The 21,733-nt window shown below is 38.4% G+C and overlaps 1 protein-coding gene across 1 annotated transcript in view; it reads right to left on the bottom strand.

Annotated features, from left to right (window-relative positions):
* Window positions 1-202: 202 nt before the first annotated feature.
* The window catches only part of lsamp (limbic system associated membrane protein), a 166,407-nt gene continuing 144,876 nt past the window's right edge, over window positions 203-21,733 (bottom strand). The window contains exons 5-8 of the mRNA XM_063907389.1: window positions 15,167-15,298; window positions 13,125-13,245; window positions 6,348-6,496; window positions 203-3,846 (exon numbers count right to left, since the gene is read on the bottom strand). Coding sequence (XP_063763459.1) covers window positions 3,749-3,846; window positions 6,348-6,496; window positions 13,125-13,245; window positions 15,167-15,298 — 500 coding nt within the window. The 3' untranslated portion in view covers window positions 203-3,748. The remainder of the gene's footprint in view (window positions 3,847-6,347; window positions 6,497-13,124; window positions 13,246-15,166; window positions 15,299-21,733) is intronic.

The following is a 21,733-nucleotide window of genomic DNA, read 5'->3' as shown; positions in this document are numbered from 1 at the left end:
TGAGTCTCAGTTGTATTTATCAGATTTTTTCTGAGGACAAAATGTCTTCCAGAGAGAATACCATAATACATATATTATTTTATTTGCATGTTACATGGTGATAAACACAATTGTACCGTTAGGATTCTGGGTGTCTCAAGCTATCTCCCCCCAAAAAACGTTACTCGCCCCGACATGTCAAGTCACATTCAAATACAGAACATTAAATTCAAACAACTTTATTTTGTGTTATGAACATTTTCTCATAATTATACCTTTTACTACATGTCTTTTTTTTTAAGAAACTCACTGCAATCACCTTATGCCATAAGAGAGTAAAGTAAAACTGAAACAACAAAATAAATGGGACATTGCTGTGTCATAATCCATGATTGAACCTTCATTTCCCACGACAGAGGGATGGGAGGTACACATGTGATAGTGACATTGGCTTTTTAAATCTTCAAATGTTAGGTTGTATAAACACAATCTGATGGATTTGCTGATTTTACAACATTCTGGTGTAGAAACATCACACTGTATATAAACACAGAGGAGGATAATAAAATCTGAAATTATAATAGAAGGTCACTACTGTAACCATAGCTCAACGGAAAGTAGAGAGTTAGCTGGTAGCACACTCGTCATGTATCTCATGCCTCATTTAACTTAGATAAGTTTATAATAATAACCAGAATCAGAATCTGAGCACACACACGCACAAACACAAGCCAGTTTTGTACAGTGAAGCGAAGGCGATGTTTAGAGGCAATGCTCAATAGCAAAGTATAGCTGTATCTTCAGTAGGTTGGTGCTGTGTCCTTAGGCCGGCTGTTGTTCTATAAGCAATGGAAGATACCTATTACCTTTCCTTTCTACTTTATGGATAAGACAGAGCTCCATGGCTTTTACATACATATTATTAGCATCAGTAAGTGCTTATTGGCTGGATTCAACCTGCATTGGACACACTTGAAAATCACCTGAATGGGGAGAAAGCTTAACAAATGACAGTTAATAAACTGTATCCTCCTTTAAAATAAGATGTATCTTCCCATCATGCATTCAAAGCAGGTAAAAGCATGATTTAAAGGAACTTGACCTTGCTCTGGTAGTCTGTCAGGCTCTCATCCAGCAAAAATAATCACATTTTCAGTTTGTCTGATCCTTGCTCTGCCCTGAGGTTTTTCTTTATATGTCACATAGCAAGACAGATATAGACATGTAGCACAGACCGCTCTCATGCAAACTGATCATGACAATCTACTTTCACCACAGCTTCCAGATCATCCACTTCTTGCTTCAGTTAAGAAGAAGCCGTTGCTGACAAAGTTGCCAGAGGCAACAAGTAGGAATAGTCTGCAGAAATACCACTGTAGTAGAAAAGATTCTAGAAGTAAAGTTAATCCACGTCAAAGTGGAAACACCAGAGTTGTTCAGTCGTAGAAAATCAATAAAAAAACGTGAAGGATGATGACAGAAAAAAACTTCTTTCTTATCCCTTCCTAGACTGACAAATTTGATTGTTTGTGTTCTGACTGATAGAGGTAAAGAAATGTTGTTATACCTGTTTAAATGCTTCAACTTTTATTGGAGTTGTGGCCTTCATTTTCAGTTCTACTTCTACCATTTGGCCCACATGAATTAGACTGGATCAGATGGCATTACCAACACTACGCACTCACACAGCCATGGCCTCAGAAGCATTTACAATCAAAACACTGGGGATAATTTCTTTAATGTATGACAAGGATGACATTAATTACATGTGTGTTTTACAGTACTAGTGCTATCTCGGCTTGGTTGTTAGAAGAGCGGAGAGGTGAACGACCATCCAGTAGAGGAGCTGAGCTGGAGATCATAAGCTTTTAGTCACCTCGCTGTAGGTGAAAAATAAATGGCAAAAAGAAGGTAGCAAATAGTGCGCCATTTTCAGCTTTTTCTCGTCTCGATAGGTTCCTGAAAGGATCACACTGCTTGAAAGGTCTTCTTGTTTTATAAAATATTGATACATTTATCAATTTTTTCATAAAGAAATAAAGTCAGTGATTGGCGAGGTGTGATGACAGAACGTATAGTAGGACATGTGATATAATGCTGTTCTTTTGTTAAAGATGCTCATCATCACAGTGACCTTGGTGGTCATTGAGCTTGATGAGCATTCGTTTGTTTGATGATTCTCAATACTTGGTGGTAAAGCCAAGCTAATCATAGTATTCCATTTCCTACGAGCCAGCACTTGAATCATCTCAAGGGTAGGTACAATAACAATCGCACAATACTATCTTCTTTTTATGCTTTTTTAAAAACTGTATTTTTTTCTAATTGGCTTCGGTTCACATGAAAGAGCAGGGTTGCCAGTCCAAGTAACCTAAAAGTTATTTAACCTCAACAAATTGCTACCCTATTCAGAAACATGGACACATAGAATTTGCCTCTTCATATAATATAAGGACATTGGATTCAAGTATATATATATACACAACTAAAATGAATGAGGTAAAGACAGAAAAAAATAACCTCAATATCAACATATTATGCATTTTTTCTGTATCATTTCATATTAAAACACGCATACTTCTTTGAAAGAGAAAAACTAAAAAGTAAGTCATTCATTGGTGTCATACATTTTTATCCAAATCTCAGCAGTATAGAAGAATGATCCTGGTGGTACAGCATGCAGCCTGCTGAGGAGCAGAGACAAACTGCAGAGAATGGTTGGTTGGCGGTCAAAAAACAATGTTGTTTGTTTCCTATTGTTACAGTGGTTGAATAAGTTGTGTTATCATAGAGAAATACAAAATTTTACTATGTACAGTACGCATCATTATAACCTACTGTGTTTCTTTTCTTGCTGCAAAAGACAAGAGAAATACTTTTGGAATAAAGGCGAGGAGTTGCAAAAAACACAGAATGAAGATGTAGGCTATTATTACCAGATAAACTAATTTCCTCAGTTTTGTACTCCACATTGTTTAGCTCTGTAGGATCAAGTCGATTCTATTCACTGCATCCTCGATTTCTGGGCTTGACAGCAACGACCCAAGTGACTGCTGCATCTAGAAACAATGTCATTAGAGAGACATCAGGCTAATGCTCTGTCTATGTTTCACGCATACAGACTTTAATATCAAGCTCTAATGCCAGAACAGAATCAGCCGCCGTATTTTCCTTTTGATTCTGTTTGTGTTAGTTTCAAATCTATATAGTTTATGGATATTTGGCAGGTACTTTGCATGTTGCTCGTTAATGCACTGGTTAAACACTTGGTTAAATCTACAATTTAAGTTAACATAATTCATCTATGGGACTAAGGAGGAATATACCTTTTGTCTTCAGTACTTCTCGAGACAAATGATTGTTAGCATCACTGTGAGCGGGTGCCTCTGCGTTCCCATGAAAACAAAAAAAAACAATTCTCAAACCTGACCAGACCCCAAAGACAAGATATAGCAGAACAAAAAAAGAATACATACTAATTGAAACAACAATGCAATTATTCAAAAGAGCACTGTTTGCTTGTTCTGTCCTTCATTTCATTGTTTTTTTTTTGTTGTTCTAACATTTTATTCATGACCCATTGTTTTTCGTTATATCTGTAAGCAGTGCTCGGGAGCACATAAGGTTTTTGTATCATGATGCAAACAGTCTGGGGGGCGTAAAAGTTGGTAATAAGGTAGCAATAAGGATGTCGGTGAGTTGGAGACGAGGAGGAAGAGGACGAAGGAAGGCCAGGAGGGGGCACAAGAGGAAGAGGATGGCAGCGGTATTAACACTTGAACAAAAGGCAGGCGAAGCAGGCCAACAGGAGCCACAGTGATTGAGATACAGAGGCAGAGCCGTTGATATCACGACCTGTCCCGGGTCCTGCAAAAAGAGAGAGAGAGAGAGAGAGAGAGAGAGAGAGAGAGAGAGAGAGAGAGAGAGAGAGCGAGAGAGAGAGAGAGAGAGAGAGAGAGAGAGAGAGAGAGAGAGACATTTAACGTACAAACATCCTGTTATGTTCATCACATTGATCTTGTTTCTTTTGCCATCATAACTTCTGTTTGGTCGATAATATCCATCAGGTATGTTCAGCTTCTTTTCTTCATTTAGAATTACATAGTGTAGTTAACTTGATTGTTTAGTCTTTTACTACCTTGTTGAATGTGCTTTGGCAATACTGTGTTTGTGAAATGGGTATGCCAATAAAGCTTATTTAAATGTATATTCACCAAGTATTTACATAGATAATTTTGATATTTTCAAGGGCACTGTATAGGAAACTCCGATAAACAACTTTTTGAGTTAGACAAATGAGTAATAGCACACACACATAAATTATTCTTGGGCTTTAAAGTACACACATATGTATCAAAATGTGCACTTCTTCCGACCCAGGGACTACTGAGTTGCTCTCACTGCTAGGAGAGGTGTTTGGTGACATCTGGTGGTCATTGTTTGCTATTGTTTCCTTTGCTCTAATGAATGCTAAAGCCCAATTCACAGTATGCTTCAGACAGCAGAACAGAGGCTGGGGTAAAGTTTAAGGTGGCCATAGAAGCTCAACACGCTCCAGCTTACAAAGACACAAGCAAGGAGACAGAACAAGGAAGCATGCTCCAAAAACACAAAGCACATAAAGTATGTGTGTGCTTTGGTTCTGATCTGTTCTTTATTTGCAGTGCTCCCTTTTTTTCCCAAGGATGCGTATTGTCAATTATATCAAATTGTATGTTTAGTCTTTTTTTATGTCTTTCTTTGAAAGTAATATTTAAAATTGCATTGTAGAAAAGAAAACGATGTGTGCACTGATCTTCAAACCCAGCATGTTGCACAAAAGCCAATCAGTTATGCCACAGCAGAAGTTTTGAATTAAAAAGTTCTGCATCGTTTGGCCTGCCTCTGTGGGCTGGGAAACACCGGCTTAGCAGAGTGCAGTAGCTATCAGATGATTATCAGACTGCAGCAGGTAGTGCAAATGCTGCAGTATAACGTACATTTAATCTTTTCTCTGCTTTAAGCCACAAGCCATGTCAAATATATAGTGATTTTTCGCGAATGTTTATGCCTCTGCTGTTACTGTGCCAAATTGAGAGGAAACCATGTCCAACTAACTCAAACCAGCGCTGTTCTGGTGAAACAACTGCTGCAACAGCCCTTACTGGGCAATGGAGCCAGAACTCCAACATGCCTCAAAGCTTGATCCTGTGGAGTAAAAACCTGAAATATGTGTTCAAGGTGTGTTGAATAAAATCCTTCTGCATTTCAAATCACAGCAAAGAAAAGACCTCCTTAAAATGGTCAGGTCTTACTCTTGACTCTGTAGCCCTATTGAGCTTTTTTGGCTTCAATGGAAAGTTTGAGCTACTCTAATCAACATTCATTTAGTAATCATTTCCATCAGAATAGCTCGGATAAATCCCCAGCAACAAATACAACTACTGGCTGGATGATGCACATCACATTACAATATGCAGCAGAGTCCTCAAAAGGGCAAAAACTGATCATGCTAATCGCGACGCTAACAGTTAGCAAGAGGCTAGTTAAGTTGCTATGGCTAATTTAGTTAATTGTTGAGCTTCATTTGTGGTGAATGAGTGTATTTCATGTATCTGTGTTGCAGTTTTATGGAGCATTTATGCAATGCTCCATAAATATCTAAAAAATTAACCTGATTAGGAATTTGCTGAAGTTAAATCTGCATTTACTTGTTCTCCTAGCTATTGAAATGTTGATTTGATCTTATACTATAGTACTCTAAGAGGGGTATATTACCTACGATGGAACAATATACAGACCCTCTATTTGTACGTTTTTTCAACGCAAAGCAACGGCTCATTTTGAGTTATTTTCTACCAAGCTGAACCAACAGTTATAAAGATATACAATAACTTTGTGAGCCATTTTGGAACCTTTTGGTGAACATAGATTTGGTTTATCTGAGTATCCTTCGAGTTTGCTTTCAAATCTTTGGACGTTACCTGAATTTGACCCAAAGTAGATGTCACATTCCCTCTCAGCCCTTAATCATAGATTTAGATGAGGGTTCAGTTAAATTATCAACACAGAGTTGAGTAGCCTAAACTGTTTGCCAAGGGCCTATACAGATAAACTTGAATAAAAGCACAAGGTGAGTTTTTTTCACCTTTTTTTCCTGCTGATTTTCATAAATTTAATGGTGAAGTAGGTTAATAGAAATAACATCTTTTAGCAATTCAATCTCACCTTGAAACTCACAAACTGTAGATGTGTTTATTTCTGCTCAATGGGCTAATTATAACATTCCGAGGTGTGGCATGAGTGATTTAATTTCTAATGAAACAAGAATCTTCTGTTTTTTATTCAGATGATGGGCTTTTGCAGTTCACATTAGTGTTTATACTCACTGTAGAGGAAAAGACTGGCATTCTGGACGCCCAGTCGATTCGAGGCCACACAGGTATAGTTCCCATAATCTTCTTCGGTGACGTTGGCAATCATGAGAATAGTTGTCGTGCCAAGAATCTGGATATTGATGCCTTGGGCATTGGACAGCCTGAAGGGGAGAGACAGACAGCAGTGAGGACATTTCAAGTAAATTGCAAATTAATGAAAATCAGAGGACTTTAGGCCAGATGGGAGTTGCTGACATTTTGGACAAAACATTAGAGTCTGCCGTGTCTGTGCAAAGGAAGGAGTCGTGAGACTTCATTAGAGCTTAATTAACCAATATAATATGCAGATCTTTTTTCTACTATGAAAACACACTTTGAACTAAGAACAAAAATCCTGCTGGCTTAAAAATAAACTGGATGTCACAGCCACAGTGTCGGTCCCTTGTGTTTCCCTCAAAGCAGCAAACTCCTGGTCTAAAAAGTTAAGCCAAAAACAGGATCATTGTTATCCTGTATGAAGGATTATTAAGCTGCTGTAGCCTTTTCATGTTCTTTTAGGAGCCTTAATTTCCTTAATTCCTTAAGCCTTAATTTAGGAGCCAAACTTCTGTCAACGCTTCTAACCTGAACCGAGCCTACCAACACACCTTGCTACGATCAGCTGAAAAACCCACGTCATAACCTTTCTAACCTTACTTGCAGAATTGTGTGTTTTTGTTACCCCACATAATGCTTGCTTGTTCCTTTGCTTCAGGAATCCTGTTCTATTGCCTGCCTGCATGCCAGCTTGTTCCCTCTGCTTCCTCTTCTGCCGCCCTGACCTGCCTCTCTCCACTGCCCCCGCTGCTTCCTGCCGTTCTGCAGCCATTCACTCACCTAATTCATCTATTGCTTCAGTAACTCCTTCAAAGAAACTTTACCGACATCCTGCTCTGTGTTCTGCGTTTGGGTCCACCTAACACTGGGCAACAAGGCACTTTGTAGGACCTTGCTGACATGATTCAGCTGTGACTGTGGTCTGTTGACAAATTCCATTAAGACACCTTCATTGTGTCAACACTTAACATTTATTTTTTATTGTAAACATGATGTAGTTTATTACATTTGAATTTCACAGTTTCTGACAATATTGTGAAGTAGACATTTGAAAAAGCTACGTCTATGCCCACACATAAATGAAAGAACCTTTAAAACAACTTCAGAATAAATGACAATATTTAATGTACTGTATAGAAAAATATAATTATCTAACAATATTATATAATGCTATTAAGGTTGGTTATACTTTAGTGCTAGCAATCACTTTGCAATTGCAGTGTCAGTGTGATGTCAGTGAACTATCTTGGAGTAGGCGTTGAGATTGCGAGAGAAACCTCTTTCATTAAAATGTTGAAACAGTGTTTGATCAACAACTAATCCTCAACCTTTGGAATATTTGTTTATCAGTGGTGTCTTCTTTATGTTAATTTTGCAAAAATTTAATGACTTGCAAACATGACAAAACTGAGGAAATGTGTGGATATTAACTGTTTTATTTAATGAATGTCTATTGTTGTCTATTGATCACTGTTTGATGAACGATTAGTATGCCGCTGAATTCTTCTCATGCACTTTTAGGAGTCTTTATGACCACAAAACTTCTGCCAATCAATTATGTCAACCTTGAACCCCTTTCAGCACAAATGAATCAATAGAATGTGCTGACTCAGACGGTTTACCTCATTGATGAACTGCTCCTTACACCATCATGGGCAAATACAACTCTTTTAATAAGACGGTGCAAATAATGGATTCTGCTTGTACTCGGCTGATTGAGGCCTTTCGTATCATGAATGAGGTGAAGTTCGTTTAAGGCGCCTTAACTTAATCCTGCTTAAGTCTGGATAATGTAGTTATCGGAATTGGAGCGGTGGAGCTGGAAGTTTGTGCTGACACACATTTCTGATAGGAAGTATTAACATAAACAGCAAAATGCACATCATGGCACAGCATAATTTGGCTCAGTGGGGAGTGTGGACTTGATAAATGTGCTGAGGTCCTTTCCATAGGGACATCTTGGGACGGTGTGTATGTGTGTGTGTGTGTGAGAGAGAGAGAGCAAGAAAGCGAGAGCTAAGGAAGGGCAAGTGCACCAGCAGTGTCTCCACTTCATCTTAAGGCAAACGCCCCTTCCACGATAAGGCCAGGAGCAGATATATTCTCCAGCCTGTCTTCATGAGAGGGGACTGAACTATTAAAAAGGTCTGCCTGCCCGCAGAGCACGCTGAAAGATCCAAATTTTACACAGCACTCTTGGAGCTGAAAGCAAACACCTATTTTTACTAAAGATTACAGCGAATCATTGTAATGCAGCAGCTGGGGAATAAACTGCCCCGAACAGGTCAAACCAGATAGAACTCTCCTCTGTTTTCACAGTGAAGGTTGCAGGCTCGTTTTCTTTTCTTTGCACACATGCTGCGAGCTCAAACACCCAGGAGCAGAAAAGTGCATTGGAAATAACAGGAAAAATGGATCACTGGCCCCAAAAGTGTGTCTCTTTTTCTATTCTATTTTTTGCAGTCATCCTTCCTGAGGCCCAATTCAACTTTTAACGCATTTGGCACACACATATCTGCAGGCGGCAACTTCTCTCACACTTTGATTTCATGTTTATCCTCAAATATGCCTGTGTCTCTGCCAGCTTCACCTGGCATAATAGACTGGAATACATTATCCAAGAAAGTTGGCAGAAATTGTGCATTTCCAACTTTTTGGGGGGGATGTTTTCATCATAACTGCATCCATTTTGATGTTTTTCCTCACAGGCAGATGGCAGCAGTGCTCTAGTGGATATCTCCAGTGATCACTTCTTGATGCACGGAGTCACTCTCTTACATGAAACCCTAGATTGAAATGATTTGACCTCTCTATTTGACAGAGGGCAGGCACTGTATGCGCTGTTGTTGCAGGGGTGGTAAAGATGAGAGACCAGAGCAAATCATCAGATGGACAGATTTGATTCTGTAGCGTGTGGGAGCATCTAAAGTAGGTTATCACTGCCAGAGAAAGTGACAGGCCTGTTATGATTCAAGGCCGATGATAAATGAAATCAAGTAGAAACTCCTGCTGAGACTTGTAACCCACAGATGATTGAACGTGGTTTGGTGTCTGTGACAGCTATGTATCAGCTGACAAAACAACACACATATCTGTCCATCATGTGAGCTAACAATTCACGTAGGACTTTCTCATGTTATAAACATGGGTGGAGTGATTGACTGCACCAAGAGCAGGGGCAGCCTACATTCAAAGATGCTAAGGTAGATTAAAAAAAGCAAGATTCTGCAAACACAATTCTTAAGATTTAGGAAGGAGCTAGTGCATGAAATGGGACACTATTTTCTCTGTGCTCCATCAGACTTCTAGCTTCTCCTTTAGGTTTACCAGTACAGAATCATTTGAACGAAGATTGAACAGTGAGGCAATTTACAGTTTGATCTAAATTCCATGATAGACTACTGTAGCAGTGAGAAGAGACAAATTGAGCAGGGAGGGTCATGACAGCCAGGTATTAATACTTTTCATTTATAAACTTTTGGCCAGCTTCTTTCAGATTATGATGTATCAGTTTCCACTGCGGCTAACTGGGTGTCTAGCGCCGTGGAGACTCTCAGATTAAGGTGAAGCCGGAGATGTTGTGAAGCAATGATTCATTTATTTTTAAGTGGATGAGTTACGTTTCCTCAGCTGAGGAGGTCGATGTTTTCACATGGAAATTACGACTGACAGAGGATGGATATTGAAACATTTGGTGAATCAACACTTGTCATAGACGGAGGGAGAAGCAAGCTGTACACAGCCCAGGATGTGTTCGATTGCTGCCAAGCATTTTGTTTGAGCTCTAGACTGTTTGCTCCTTCAGTTTGGTTTGTTTGGGCAGGTGACAGCAATGCCTTTCAAACTTGGCACTAGATTACTAGAGCAAAAAATGTGTGCTACACTCCAAGAGAGCTGATGTGTAAATTGTTTGGGGTTCCAAGAGGAAAAATGTGAAGTAGGGTTTAATGTCAAATTTTTAAGGTTATCAATATAACAGTTTTAATACTAATTTACTTGCCAACGTAAAAAACAGACACAAATAATGTAAAAAATATATAATGGGGGATTCAGGAAAACAATAAATCAATGTCAAACACAATGCCACTTTGAAGAGGGGAATCCTGCATCCAAAGGGTGTGGGTAATTAAATGCAACATGGCAGTTAAGTTGTTTTTCAAAATACTTCTATTAAAGAAAGGGATTAAAAATAATTAATTCAAGAAGGAACCAAAGCTAATCAGGAAGCCTGTAGAAAAAAATAGAAATCATCAAAGTACAATGTGTGCTGAAATAATAAGAGGTGAACATCCAAATACATCAACTCTTTCCTGTGTCCTCACTTCTCATGAGTGAGTACGGCGAGAAGAAAACTGCCAATTGTTACTGCAGCACACATGTGGCTTTTGCTGTTTTTTGTGGAAAAGGGGTTTGTTTAGATTCCTTCAATGCCTACATTATAACCCATGCAGATGTCAGGGTGTCCATTGATAACCTGTGTGTTAATGAGGTTACACTGATTAAAAGAGAACAAATCGCAGGAGCAAAACCTTAACAGTCAGGTAAATAAGATACAACACACTTCAATGCATTAGCTTCGATTCTTGGGAAGAGACTATGAAATCAACTAGCCAAGCAAGGATAAATTATATTATTATGGTGCATTAACATCATCATCCAAGGAGAAAGTGCAATAACACTTTCCACTGGAACAGCAGAAGAAGGGTGAGCTGTGAATAGGCATGTAGCCAAAATCCTCAAGGGGAAAAAACAACTGAGATAGATGGCAGTTGGAAACAACAGATAATGCAAAAATAATTCTACGACAATAAATCTTTCTTTTCAAGCAGTGGTGTGATAGGCCCATTACTTTAGAGACCTTATCTGTGATAACACTGCTGACACTCCTCCAATATTTCCCCCCTGATCTTCAGAAAACTTTAACTGCTGTAGTTAGTTTAGAAGTGAAATTACAGATCATGATGCTCTCATGGGCAATTTCCTTATCATTGGCTGTTATTTCCCATTCATGCCCTTTCTGTTCATACCTGACTTTGGGGGTGAGTTTGCCGCAGAGCAAATGGACTAAATGGAGGGACTGGGTAGTCACTGCCTTTACATCTCATTACACTTTGATAACCCTCAAGAGTGTTCCAGACACATTCATGACACTTAAATTGTTAAATTTCCAATGAACACCTGTGTCTAGAAACACCATTTGTGATATGACAGGATGAGTGCAACGTGGGAAAGCTGATTTCCATTTCAGTTGAATAACTTGTCATATGAGAAAAGGGTTATAGTGATTTTCAGTGACTACTGTGTATAAATTGCTTGAAGGAGTTCACCCAACCTGTTGTACTTGTACTGTTCTCAAAAAATAACAACAGACTGCTGTCTCACACAGTTATGTTTAATTAACAACGTGATAACAGCCTAGCGAGTGATTAAGTGGGTGATTAGTAATAATCAAACCACACAGATGATGTCATCAAATGATCATGGGCATGTGACAATGGGACCATTGTGAGGGCAGATTTGACAAAGGAATCAGAGAGATCTATTAAAAACAACAGAGCAAAATGACACGTAAGCATGCCTGGCACAGAGGATAAGGTGCTGATGTATTTGGGAAATGATGAGAAAACTACTCTGGAGTTAACATGTAGAAAGTTTCTGACTCAGGCCATGTCATGTTTATATTATACAATACATTAATGACAAAATACTTCCATATGAAACACAGTTCAATATAATTTAGAAAGCAATGCTTGTCATTAATTTCTGATGAATTGTGCCCACAATTACAAGTAAATCAAAGATGCACATCATTTGGCCTCTTTTTTTCAGATCTGCAATGACAGCCTAAAAGTTGGCGTCATGCCTTAAGGAGTCAGTTGATGTAATCTCAAGCATATTTTTTGCAACCTATTGTCACATGCCTGTCAGCAGCAGGAATCTAGAGTTTGAATGTTTTATCTAAAGACATGAGAATATTTTAACACGGAATGCATCTAAATAAAACATGGGGAGAATAAAAAAAAGGTGTGGTAATAAAAACCATTGAAACAAACCTTCCCAAAAGCTTTAAATTCTTATGCCAGTAACACTTTTGTCTTCAAAACTTTCCTCAAAGACTCTGTTTCCAGTAATCAGACATGTTTCCATCCTGAAAACATGTCAAAGGAGATAATAAAGAAGCCTCAGAGCATGGGAAGAGGGTCGGTTTCGGTGGTTTGGACTTAACGTTGATATGGTTGTTTGTGACAAAGGAGACAAATAGCTTGTGATATATTTAGAGTCCCTATAGAAAGCTGTTTTGCTTGAACTTATCTTTTTCTCAGGTAAATGTTCATCACCTAATGTAATGGCCATAGAATGACGTTGACATTTGGATTGGTTCACTATAAGCTTCACTTTCACTAAGCAATTCTGTAAGCCACCGAGCCTAATCTCCCGGGATTTGTGGCACAAAGGAAGTGCGTCTACCATTGCCAAACTGAAGAGGACATCACTTTTTCCCCTCCGGTAGTGATCAGTATCTATCAGGGGAAACATCATCTTGAATCAGAGCGATAGTTAGATTTGATCTGAAATAACTATTCACTTCCAAGTGTTTTTGTTTTTTTATGGTAATCAGATCTTGAGAAGTCCCACAGCGGTACTAAATAATGACATGACATTGATATGGGGTGTGAGAGTGTCAAGTTTTACCTTTTTTCGTCTCTGTACCATTCAAATTCTGGCGTGGGCACAGCCGTGGCGTCACATTGCAGTGTCCCCAGGCGACCCACTGAAGTCTCTGAGTTCTGGGTTTTCTTTATTGTTGGAGGATCTGCAGAGTCACACAAAGTTAGGTTACATTTTTAACCCAATAACAACATCATGTTCACACTTCACATTCACATGAAACTCATGAGCACATTACCAGTAAATACGCTGACGCAACATAAAACACTGTTCTTTAACTGTTAATGATCTGTTCAGTTTTCTTGCCAGTGGGTCACGTTTTATTGAGGACCTATAGAGACAACAAGCTCAATAGCAACTCACTATGACCTCACCTTGGCTTCACGTCATCAGGGAGTTTCAACTTTAATTAAAAGCATCACACCAGTGAAATGCATTAAGTTATTCACAGCTCTTAGTAAGGTAATATATTCCCTCGTAAAACCCAAAATTATTCAAAGATCAAAGACGATTCCTTTTCTAATACGCATTTCAATGAGACGTGATTACAGCATTTTCTGTTTCCTCCAATTCCTGCAGATTTAATTAAAAGTCGCAGTTATATATTTGTAATGGCAAATTTTGTCATTTCTTTCTTTTCTCTCTGCATCAGAGCCCAGACAAAAGCTGGAAAACAAAGTTCAATATGCGTGCAAACTTTAATTTTGTCATACATCCTAAAATCATGATAAAAAAAGACCTGACATCTCCTGTGTTCATACATGTTAATGACAACCTGTTACAGTTGAAGATTGTTTAAAATGATTAGGGCTGTGGTGGCAAAGTCCATAAGAACCCATAGGGACTTGGATTGGGAACTGTAAGGTCCCCAGTTCAAGTCCCTGCAATCCAAGTACTACCGAGGTGTCCCTGGGCAAGGCACTGTTCACTACACTGATCCCTTGGCGCCGTGCATAATGATAGCTCCTTCTTCTCTTCTATAATTTTGCAGTTCTTGAATGTGGAATAACCATTTTACAACAATCAGTCAGAATTTTGGAGTGTTCAATTACAATTCTTGAATTTTAATTTACAATTCCACAGTGTTACCATTTTAGAATGTTAACATTTTAGACTTTAACATTATTGTTACGTTTTAAAATTCTAGAATGTTAGGATTATAACCATACAACGTTAAAATTCTGAGAGTTTTAGAGTTCTAACTTAAAAAGTATCCATTCTAGAAGATTAAGTTCCATTTCTAGAATGTTGAGGTACCATTTATAACATCGAGTTACAATTCTATAAATTGGAGTTACACTTCTAGAATGTTAAGTCACAATTGAATAATATTACGATTCTAGAACAAATCATTTTCTTTATGTAGTTGTAGAAGTTACACATTTTATAATGTAAGGTTCCATTTCTAGACTATAGAGTTAGTAATTGATATGAAACTAGAAAAACAACCAGAAATAAGTCTGATTAATGTCTGTTTTACATTTAGGATGAAATACTAAGAAATGGTTTCATATATACATCATCATCATCATTATTTTTTCAGGCGCTTAGACTTCGCAAAAGAAGAAATTGAGAAACAAGGCGCAAGTGATTTGTTCGGATCAAAGAGAATTCTATAGCTCCTCTTGGGAGTGTTGGTTTGTAATATCTCATAAGGTATTCATCAATCCCACACATGCATTACACTCGTCAGATCTAACATGGACCCCTGACAAGATGTAATTAGGTGATCTTGTATTGAAATGCTAAGTGTCTCTTAAATGATGATGGTATGTGAGAATCACCGTGATAACAGCAGTTGCAATCAAAGCTAGAGATCTTTCCCCTCCCACCTAAGTTCATCTCGAGAAGAGTGAAGTGTGCTCCAAAACTTTCAAGATAGAGCCATCACCTCTCTGCAACACTGTATTCCCCATTTTTTCATTTAATAATTCCAGTCTTGACTTCAATATGGTTTTATCTGTTAAGTTTATCATCTCAAGAAATGTCAGACATGAAACGTGGTGAGCATAATAATAAATGTTCAGTATTGAATACAGAAATCGATGCAGTGTGTGGTTACTTACAGCTGACAACCACATTGACGTATTTGACATCAGGTGTGGCAACGTCATTGCTGGCCTTGCATTCATAACGACCCGCTTGGTTTCGCATGATACCTATAATGTCCAGGTATTCCTCTCCGTCCAATGGCTCTGCTGCAGAGGGTTGGAAAGAGAAGAGAAGAAAGGTTTGAGAGAGACAAAAGAAAGAGGAAAACCGTTAGTAAAAATGAGAGGAAGTGGGATAAAGGCAAAGGTAATGTTAGACAAAATGTCCTTATATATATCCCACAGACTCTTAACCAACATAATCTATTACTTGCGAATAGCTGCGCACGGCAACATTTCCTTTGATTCTAATCACTAAGCAGTATACATGTTTTATTGTGCTGTTTGTTAAGATGTATACGGGAAGCATGTTCTCATCTATCTTCACATATCGGATGTTTTATATTTTGACTGATGTATGTTTAATATTACTACTTTTGTTATTGAAACTGATCATTAATTTTAATTGTATTGAGGAAATGACAAATAAGAAGTTATGCTTTTATATTTGTAGCCCTTGTGAGCTTGGCATGGCCACCATTAGATGCTGTTCGACCCTCAAACAAGCATTCAGTTTGAAATTTTCTGAAGCTTTTAAGCCCACTGAGTCTTCCTTTTAATTAAGGGCCAATATAAGAAAAAAGGAAGCAATCTGAACTACAGCGTCCTTCCATACTCATATTCCACAAATTAATTCAAACTCACAGTCAGGTCACACTGGGACTGAGACTAAAACTGAGGGCACATTTAATATTCAACAACTTCGTAAGCTGACTTTCAATAGTTGTTTGTCTGAGAGTTTCAATTAGCAGAGGTATCTGCAAATGTCAGACAAATCATCTGAACTGAATGGAAAAAAATCACAGAGAATATCAAACTAACTGTTTAATGAACAATCCAGCTTATTAGCCACGTAAAGAACACAACGTCTTGGTGTCTCATTAGGAAATACCTGCAACGATTATTCAATATATATTAATTTTTTTTTCTACTTGCTGCCATATTTATTGCACAAATGAAAGCCATGGTGTGAAGACCCAGAGATATAATTAATTATAATATGACAAATCATCTATTGGGTAGATGTGTGACATTAATATAATTAATGCTGCATATGATGAAGCCACACAATGGTAAACAATACAATGAAGCAGTTTGTTTGTTTCAATCAAACATCTATTCTATTTACATTTTGACCTGATGGGAAATACAACTATTGAACATTCAATTACATTATATGCAATCATACAACAGAGCAGATCTCATGATATTTCTCTGAGAGATACATCTATCTGCCCTGAATGTGGGAGGGAGTCCCCTAGGACAAAGCAAATAATTGTAAGTTATTAAACTTACAATAAAATAAACTGTTTTTTCCCTTAATTAAAAAAATTATGGAACCCTGGCAGTGAAAGCAAATTGCATAGAGGAGATCTCTGGGCTGAATTGGGAAAATGCAGCATTAGACACATTAAATATCAGTAGTCTCAATTATGGGCAAATTCATGCTCATGTTATGAGAGACGGGCTACAAGCTTTAAAAAAAAAACTTTAGAAACTCTGATATTGAAGGTGAGTTCTGCTGTTATGAACACCAAACGAGTAAAAGCTGTGCTGTTCCAACCCATAAAGCTCATACAAGTGGCAGGTACCAAACAAAACATCATGGCTTTCATACAGGCCTGAAGCTCAAACGCAAACTATCCACAGACATGACTCCGGGGTTTCAAAAAGAAAGAGAAATACTTAATGATCCAAATCAAGTGCATGATGGAGATGGAGGTCAGCTCATACAATATTATTTCACATTGATTGGAAGATCAGTGGGATCATGATCAAAGTCTGAAGCAGATCATATCCAGCGCTCCCTGGACGAACTGCCAGAGTAAAGTGATTGGAGGTATGATTGAAAATCTGTTGCCATGGAAATTCTACTGAAGCTCAATCTCTTCTTCCCTGTTTTTTTTCGCTGGATACATAGAGAGAAAATCAGGTGACTGTAAAGATCAAAGAATAGAGAAGAGATGAGAATTCAAATGAGAGATGAGAGGAAGCTCCAACTATTTTATAAAGCAAAGCAATTAACGGTCAGTAATCTCACCTGGTGTGTTTAGAGAGCAGCTCAATCATGGAGGATGAATGGAGTATAATGTATTGTCTAAAGAAACAATTAATTATATTTCATGCTCTTTTGTCTGTGCCCACAGGAGAATACAACTTTCTGCACATGAAGTGTGTGCTTCGCGTTATCTGTTAAACGTAGCGTAATGACCATAGATTGGTTAATCTTGTCTAGAGGGAATTTATTAGAGTGTTCACGTTGTTATGTGTGAGGAGACACAATGTCTTTATGGTGAGTATGACGCGCGCATGAATGAGCAGGATGAAGACACATTTCTTTAAAGGTTTTCAGGGAGCACTGAAAGCAGGGTGACAAATTCAAAATGTGTTAGAGAAGCTCCATGAATCATGACATTACAGCTCACTATATCACATTATGACAATTTGGAAAGAGAGGGAGAGTGGGTTACGGAAAGGAAAAATAGTAGATTAAGAAAGGAAAGGACAAAGAGTGAGTGAGGTTTCTTTAACAATATTTCATGTCTAAGTTAAAGATGTTGAGCAGATATCATTTGTCATATCAAGCTTTCTCAGGATTCGTGGTTAACATTAACCATGGAAACCTGTTTGTTGTTAACCAATCTTAAACAAATTAAAGGTTCATCCACTTCATTTTCACAGAAATCCAAGCACGAATACACACCCTCTTTTATCTGTACATCTGTAGATGCAGGTCAGAGTTCAAGTCCCTGCCGACCAGCAGTATGTTTGTTTCACCCTTTTTTGATTATATGTTGCAAGCATTTTTTGTTTCTCCTTCTACACTTGGAGTTTTGGGAGAGGGGCAAGTGTCAGGAGCGACAATGGGTTTCCCAATGAGGTACACAGAGGGAAGTGTTGGCAAAACGTGTATTTTCTACTCTAAAAGAAAAACATTTACTGGAATAGAAAGAAATTTGTGGCAGCAGAATTGTTCTGGAACTCTGTGGGGTTTTATTAGACAAGGCACCCCACTGGATGTAAGCTCTGCTCTCTGAGTAGGACTACTTCACTGTGTGCCACCACTGGGATGCAGCTATCATTATGAAATGAAGTGTCATAATTTGTTCCAATTTTGTGCTTTTGATATTTTTTTTCAAGAGGTATCCCATTTTAGCGGCTGAATATCTCATGTTTAGAATGAAAAATGTTTACCAAGACTACACAAAAGCAGAAATGAAATAACCTTTGCTGTGATGATGGGGGATTTTTGTTTATAAAGAATACATTGTTGAAGGGATCTGTTATGAACGTTATACCACAAATGTGTGTTATTGAAATGCTGTCAATGGAAAAATAAATGGAAAAATCCCTATGATGCAAAAGGAAACTGTAATTTGCAACCATTTAATAAGTATGGCTTACAGGAAAACATTTGCGAATAATGAAGTTGCTTTTAGCTAAATGGAGCATTCCAGCCAGCTTGTCTCTGTTTCTATTAGCATTTGAAAGGTTGTAAAATTAGTTGCAAAACAAGATCAAAAAGTCTATAAAAGAAATATAGTGAATGGCACATGAGCATTGGCAGTATGTCAAGTAAAAATTAAACATATACAAAAATTCCCTTTCAACGCACCTTTCTCCCCTTCTTGGACCCAGCACCAAAGTGCCATTCACTAATTGCCAAGCAGCCTGGCACTTTCCATGATGAATAGACGTGCATATAATTGCACTGTTTTCCAACAGATGATACTGTTGAAAGCCCTGCGGCCTTTGGGATATGCATGAGCAAGCTTTTGTAAGCAAGTTGGGAAAAGTTGAGGGGCCTGGAAGAAGTACACTTCTACAAATGCCTTCTGGATACTGATTTGCATTGCACTGGCAATTTTACGATTATGTGAACAACAAGTTTTCCATGTCAATTAAAAATACTCTGTAGGAGTGAGGGACACAAATGGGATGGAAGCACTGACCAACATTGTTTGGGTCCAAGCATGCACAAACGCCCCCAACCCCTAGAGAAAAAGCATTCGAGAGAGAGAGAGGGAGGTGCTGAGGGATGTGAATCTAAAACCAGCAACTTCAGCTGCCAACTGAATGGCGCTCATTTGCATATCCTCATGCATCATTCATCAGCATCACTTTTTTTCACAGTGCAAAACATTACATTTATTTTGCAAATGTTAATTTATGTTAAGCAGTTGATTTGAGAAACTTCAGAGTCGAGTAGCATAAAAGACCCTGCAACATTTATTTTCTTTTGTCTGTAGGAGTGTGACAGTATGTGCACCGGTGTCTGTAAATGTGGACACACCCAGCACACCCATCACCTTTGACTCTGTGTGTATCCATGTGTGTGTGTGTGTGTGTGTGTGTGTGTGTGTGTGTGTGTGTGTGTGCCTGTATGTACCTGTTTTGACACTTGGTCCTGGCTTAATCTACCTGTCAGGAGTTGGTGAGATTTAAATGATGGGTCAACACGTAATCACAGAGTAACTACCCTCATCAACAAATTCCTCCCGGGAGAGATATGAAGAGAATGGAAAGATGGCTGAGCTTAGAAACTCAGTTCATATTCTATGCTCACTCATGAATCTATTGACTGTATGTTCCCACACCCAAACATATCTACAGGGCTCAATTTACAGTAGCTATGTTAAAGGTAATATATAATGAAAATCTTACTTTTCCAATGCTTCGGGAGATACTTTTGCAAATCAGAATACAAGAAGCAATTCCAATTTGGCTCCCATTCTTACAGTCTGGCACATGTATTACACTGCCTCGGGAATCTCAACTAAAGTCTTGAAAACTACCAAGCCAATTAGAACAGACTGGGCTTTTTCAGAAAGAAAGTATGAAAAAAGTATGGACCTGAAAATGAGCATAACATGTCCCCTTTAAAGAGGACCTATTACGCCAATTTTCAAGTTCATATTTGTCTTTTGTGCCTTCACTAATATTTCATGCTTTAATGTTCAAAAAGGTCTTTATCTTTCTCATACTGCCTGTGCTGCAGCATCTCTTTTCTCCCTCTGTCTGAAACCAGAGCCCAGTCTGCTCTGATTGGTTAGCTGGAAGGCTCTGTTATGATTGGTCAACCGCTTAGAGATGTATAGCCTATCATGTACTATGTGTTGGAGCACAAGTTACGTAGTGATGTTGCTATGTTAGGGAAGTAAACAAAGGGCTCCAGTTGAGGCTTTTCAGGCAGGGGGGGAGTTAATGGGAGGGAAACTCCGCCTGGAGTGAACATTGGGATGCAGACCATTAACATCCACAATAACCTATATTATACACTACGGGAAAGGGAAAACCCCAAAATGAATAACAGGACCTCTTTAAAGGAATACGACTCAAAGTTAAAATGCATGTTATTACAATGTGTCAGGAATTTATTTTAAATGACATATTTATTTTACAACAATAAACATTAAATCCTTTACAACCTGAAATGTCATAAATACTGTGTTATGAAAGCAACAACAGTATCCTTGTGAGACTTCTCATGTTAATGTGCTCTTTTATTGGCTCCACTCTATAGTCTTATTACACTTGGCAGCAATTCTGTTTATCTGAAAAGAAATCCCACAGTCTGAGGACAAAAGGAAAACTTCCACTTCTATTCACAAGTCATTTGCCGCTACTGCTACTGGTGGTGCAGAAATAACACAGGTGTTGGAGCCAAAAACAAGACGGCTGTTTATTTGTCGCTTCTTGAGCCGAAGAAATGATACGCACAATAGAGCGGTGCAGCCGTCTGTTTTTCTCAATGCTGTCAGTCCTCTCTCTATCTCATTTTCCCACTCTGTACTTTTTCTTGTTCGACTCCACACATGCCTTTGTTGTTTTTTGAGGCAGTTCTGTGTGGTTTCTCCCAGTGTGGGCAGTCATTGTATGGCGCTGTATATCGTTGTTTGTCCAATCTGTGTCTTAGGCCTTCAAAGAAGATTAATTGTCGATAAAAACAGAATGGGGTTTAATGATTGAATTCCCATGAAGGGTAGTTTGGTTGTCTGCTTGTTTTTGCACTTGCCTGATAAACTGATCCAGCCTACTGTTGTGGAAAGAATCCTCATTACTGTCTGGATTGATTCAATGGGCTTGTGTTTGCCATGGGAGAAGAGACTTTGTGTTAAGCAATGACAGCAAGGTCAGTCATAGACTATCCCTGTTTACCTTTCAATCCCTGTTTTTCTCACACACCAACATATGTGTGCATGCAAAGACAAACTAATAGCATGCAATACTCATGGGATAAACAAATAACTACTTTGCATCTCTGCAAGTAGGCCTTGAAATTAAGCATTCGGGATAAATATTTTCAGACGTGCATACCGATAGAACATCTTAGCACGTCTATATGTGGGTATGTGTATGTGTGTGTGTGTTTGTGTGTGTGTGAAAATGATTAAAGAAATGTGATGCCAGTAGGGCCAAGGCTCGACGCTCATCATGTGCAGTCATCAATTCACACGACCATGAGAATGATGACTTTAATTT

Source organism: Eleginops maclovinus, chromosome 18 (genome assembly GCF_036324505.1).
Source record: "Eleginops maclovinus isolate JMC-PN-2008 ecotype Puerto Natales chromosome 18, JC_Emac_rtc_rv5, whole genome shotgun sequence".
Taxonomy (NCBI): domain Eukaryota; kingdom Metazoa; phylum Chordata; class Actinopteri; order Perciformes; family Eleginopidae; genus Eleginops; species Eleginops maclovinus.
This window is presented reverse-complemented; position numbering and strand designations above follow the sequence as displayed.